The 4,824-nt window shown below is 34.5% G+C and overlaps 1 protein-coding gene across 1 annotated transcript; it reads right to left on the reverse strand.

Moving 5' to 3' along the window:
- Positions 1-2,367: 2,367 nt before the first annotated feature.
- On the reverse strand, positions 2,368-4,503 carry LOC143619062 (putative aquaporin NIP-type). Its single transcript, XM_077091086.1, has 4 exons — positions 4,159-4,503; positions 3,595-3,792; positions 3,436-3,497; positions 2,368-2,700 (listed from the first exon to the last, which is right to left on the reverse strand). Exons 1-4 carry the CDS (start codon positions 4,501-4,503, stop codon positions 2,484-2,486), a joined length of 822 nt encoding a protein of 273 aa, XP_076947201.1. The 3' UTR covers positions 2,368-2,483.
- Between the last annotated feature and the right edge of the window lie 321 nt (positions 4,504-4,824).

Consider the following 4,824-nt stretch of genomic DNA (forward strand, 5'->3'; position numbering starts at 1 on the left):
ATTGAAGGAAGCCCAAAAGAAGAGAAAATGCTATTAAGGCGAACTCGTTACAGCGTTTTTTCGATCTTCTTGTTGTTAACGGGTTCACTTGTAGTGGGAATCGAAGCCAGATGGGTTCGACGGGCACTTAATAAAGACGATGATCCCACAGGAATGTCGAGTATGTTACCAAGAGGTATAGTGCCACCTTCGGGTCCATCACCATGCCACAACATTCTTGAACGAAAACGAGCACACCAAGCTCCGCCGTTTCTTCTATCATTCGTGCCACCGTTCGTGCCACCGTTGCCGTTTGCACCGCCATTTCCTCCTACATTTCCTTTCCCTTTTGAGCCCCCACCTCCACCACCAGATGATATCATATGCCCATGAATATGGTGGTCATTTATGCTCACTCAAGGTGTTGAATCTTGTGCTTGTGTAGTGATCAAAGATGCATCACTATATTCATTTTTTTAAAACTTTTCTTAGCTTTTTGTACTTTTAATTTTTTTAAATATAGCACTCTTTATGATTGTTTTTGTTTCTTTATATTCCCTAGAATTGTGTTTAGGATAGTGATTTAAGTTTAGTTTGTATAATGTTATGTGATTTGATGAATCTTTTCTATCACTTTGTAAATATTGTAAATGCAATAATTTAAAAAAAAAAAATTTTACTCGCTTAACTCGTCCGGAATGACATGAAAAAGAAAGTAATATGGTATTGAAAAGCTGGCGAGATTGCAATAAAGTAGAAAGTGATCATTTTTATTTTATTCGTGGGCTCAACCTGAAACCACTTAAAATAAGTGGTTCATTTTACCCATTTAGATTTTAGGCTAAGGATCATTAAGTGTTCAAGCACTAGATAACAACAGAGAATATTAGATGGCAATAGAAAATACTAGATAACAATAAAGATGAAGTGATGCCTAAAAGTAGTGGTGTATAAAACCGGTTCTTTTTCGAACTGAACAGGCCTGGTCAAAACTGGTTTGATCCAAACCGGTTTGATTTAGAACCGATTTAGAAGCAAGAGAGGTCCACTTGGTCTAGCTTTGTTTGGTTTAGAATCGGCTTGATAGATCATAAGAGAACCGGTCCTAGAAACCGACGATTTAGGTTGGTTTGGGTGAAACAAGTTTTATGGTCAGTTTGTATGAAACCGGTCCCAAACTGGGTTTTTTATCCCTCCACCTAAAAGTGTTTTATGATTAAATGTTTAAATATCTCATGGGTACATGAAAGGACCCAAAAGCAATATTATTGGCTCAAATTTAACATAACCGGGTGGTATTATCTTATGGAGGATAATAATATAATATTTCTAGCATGAGTATGATATGATATTTCTCAAACTATCTCCACCTATAAAACATTTAATATTACTGAAATTAGTAATATAATAATAAAAATACTTGTTAAATGATTAGATTTCAAATTTCCGGCTAATTTCGAACCGTATTCACAACCCGATCAAATTTGCAAAGCATTCAAATTAGACCGCAACAAGTCCGTTTAGTCTTCTTATATTAGTAATTTAGTTACTTGACCCACATTATAGACGATAGGTGTGTTGAATAATAACTAGTTATACATCCCATAAGTTAGCAATTCGATTTGTTAAAACTTTTGAGTGTATGGTAACAAAGGTGTAAATGTGTATCCATTGTAAAAATCGCTAATCGTCAGTCGGGCGGTGGGGTGGGGACTAACGATTAATCGGGATTAATCATTAATCGGATCAGACTTTAATGTATAATTTTTCAACTTTATATACATGCACACATTTTTATATGTAATTTGCATTTTTATACATATATAAACACATTTTGGTCGGAAATTGCTTGAATCTCACCGAAAATCGCTGGTTTTTGATAGAATATCGCCGAAAAACGTAATTTTGGTTCGAATCTTGCCGGAAACCGTCAATTTTGTCCGGAATTGACCATTGACCGATTAGCCCAAAATTAATCAGTGAGGTGGGGGGCTAACAATCAACCGGGGATTAATCAGCGTCTAGTCAGGATTTTTGTAACACTGTGTGTATCGTTGTATTCATTATTGTAATAAGGTTTTTACAAGATACGAGGGTTATACACTTGACCCTATATTTATGTAATACTATCTTTAACTTTAACGTAATTACATAATGTCAAATAGAGTTATACTCTGTCTCTAACATGTCTAGATTTGCCCAATAATATCGAGTTATGATATGAGTTGTAATAATATACAGTTCGGCTAGGCTTACGAGACGCCTAACCATAGTTATCCAAACACAACATGGGGAATGAACACGAGGTCAACGACCTTGGTTTTTGATATTTCTAAAAATAAATATAAAATATCTACTCATGTTCAGGAGTATTTTACACTTTACTTTTGTCCGCTGACATTTTGACCCCTCAAACTTTCATATGATATTCTTAAACTGACTATTTTGATGAGATTCTAGTGATTAACACACTAACTATATAAACGAAACATGTTACTCGTACATCATTGATGTTGTCCCGTAAAACTTCGTAAAAGTGTCGATGATTTCGTTATCTCATTAAGAGGTTTATCGGTAAACCGAATCAAATTGTAAGCAAAACCGCCAACAATCGTGCCCACCACTGGGCCAACCATATAGATCCATATTCCCTTGTACTCGTGCATGACTATTGCCGGGCCAAGGCTCCTTGCGGGGTTCATCGATGCCCCCGATACTGGCCTGTAACAATATATAAGTGCTATCATGTAGCTTGTAATAAATATATATACGTGACCATACATAAAATGAAATATATCTTTACCATAAAACTGGGTAATTTTTTTATACCTAATTTTGAATAAATTTGTATGTCGCAAAGACTTGGTCACTAATACACTGTGCGAATGAAGTCGTATTGCAACCAGTTTTAATGACTAAAAATTCGATTTCTATATTTGCGGTTAACTTTTAATTATTTTTGCCATTTTTTGTGAGGTAATTTTTTAAGTTTTGATGAGTTTTATGCCATCATTTTTTACCGTTATTTGGTAGAGTGCTATTTATTTTATTTTTAGTTTATTCTTCCATTATTTTTATGACTTCTTTTTGCTAATTAAAATTATTTTTGATTTCTTTTTTATTTTCCAGGTTTTTGCCACTACTTTGCGACTAAAAACTAATTTCCAAATTCTTTTACTACTGTTTGTGCCCTGTAATTCCTTTTAATTTATTTTTCTATTAAGTTCTTTCCACAAACTTTGTTATAGATGTTGTCGCTATTTTTGTGGCGACTATTATTTTTGTCCCCAATGTGTCGCTAACTTTTGTGAATATTTTTTGTCGCTAATTTTGGTCATCAAGTTCGATCATTATAATGGAACTTTTTATTTTTGTGAATTTTATATACTCATTTGTTTAGAAAGTGTATAATACTGTCTTCTCTATAATATTTATCATAAGAGAAATAGAGTATACCCTGCCAACATAACATTTATAAGTATAGTCATTCCTATGGCGATCCCGGCCAATTCTCCTGTCTAAACAACACACGAAAATAATGAAATTAAGTTAGTAAAACATAACTTTAAAATATTAATATCAAGAAATGCTTAACGTTTGGATTATTAAATTAACTGATCGGTTATCTGTAGCGACGCCTGATATTACGAACATCAAGAGGAAAGATATAATGATCTCAAGAACAAGCGAACGAACATATGAACCGTTTGGTACCGTCCCGAAAAAGTATTCCGGTTCAACGTCAAACAACAAGCACAATGTGCCACTTGCTAGAATTGATCCTAGCAATTGGGCTGCTATGTATGAAGGTACCTGAGCTATTTCAAAAAGTGTAAAGAAATCACATCAAATAAACTTTTATTAATATTGGTTGCAAAATTAGCGACGACAACAAAAGAATCGCTAACTAGCATTAGTGACAGAAAAAAATTCATTATACGGTCACTTAATTTATATATAAAATAAAAAATATCTAGGTAGTAAAATAGTCCCAAAAATGAAAAAAATATATAAAAAATATAAGTTATGACGGGTTTAAACGGCCGCCTAAACATGCCATAAGGATTTGTGACGGTTTAGCAACCGTTTTAACGATCACAACTTGTTTTTACAATTTTTATATAATTCTATGTTAAAATATGTGAACATATATAATGTATACACTACTCATAATCATGCCTGTCTATAAGGAAAATGTCGAAAGATCGCAAACGTGATGGTGACCGCAGGATTAAAATGAGCGCCGGATATATGCCCGACCGCATAGACCATAACCATAATGATCAAACCCCATGCCACACACATTCCCGGAAATGTTATCCCCCCATATTTCTTGTCCACAACAAATGCACCACAGCCTATGAATATCAAGAAATATGTCCCAACGGTCTCCGCAAACACTTTTTGTGTGAGGACAACGACTGCAGGCGAAGAACAAAGGATTGAACCGTCAAATCTTTTTGATGCCGCGCCTCTAGTTGACTTGCTTTCTTCGAGATCACGGTTATGATCTTTAGATGACATTTTTTTTGGGGGGGGGGGGGGGGGAGGGTGTTAGAGTTGAGTTGTGACCATTGATTGTTTGGGAAATGAGATTAGAGAAAGATTTTGAAATATGATTGTGGTTGGAAATTGTTTTTGTTGTGGATATAAATTATAATGGTGGTTATGCAAGTTTTGAGATGTTTTTGTGGATGTTATATAGGATTACTATATATAGTAAGCAAATCTTTCTAGCCCTGCTTGCGGTGCGCACATATGATGTATATATGTGTGAACCCTCGGGTGGGCAAAAGTGAAATTGCACTAATTTTGACGTTATTTTACTAATCTCGTGAAAATAAC

The sequence above is a fragment of the Bidens hawaiensis genome, unplaced genomic scaffold, assembly GCF_021521415.1.
Source record: "Bidens hawaiensis isolate Kalapana, Puna unplaced genomic scaffold, B.hawaiensis_p1.1 tig00002414_1, whole genome shotgun sequence".
NCBI classification, from domain to species: Eukaryota; Viridiplantae; Streptophyta; class Magnoliopsida; order Asterales; family Asteraceae; genus Bidens; species Bidens hawaiensis.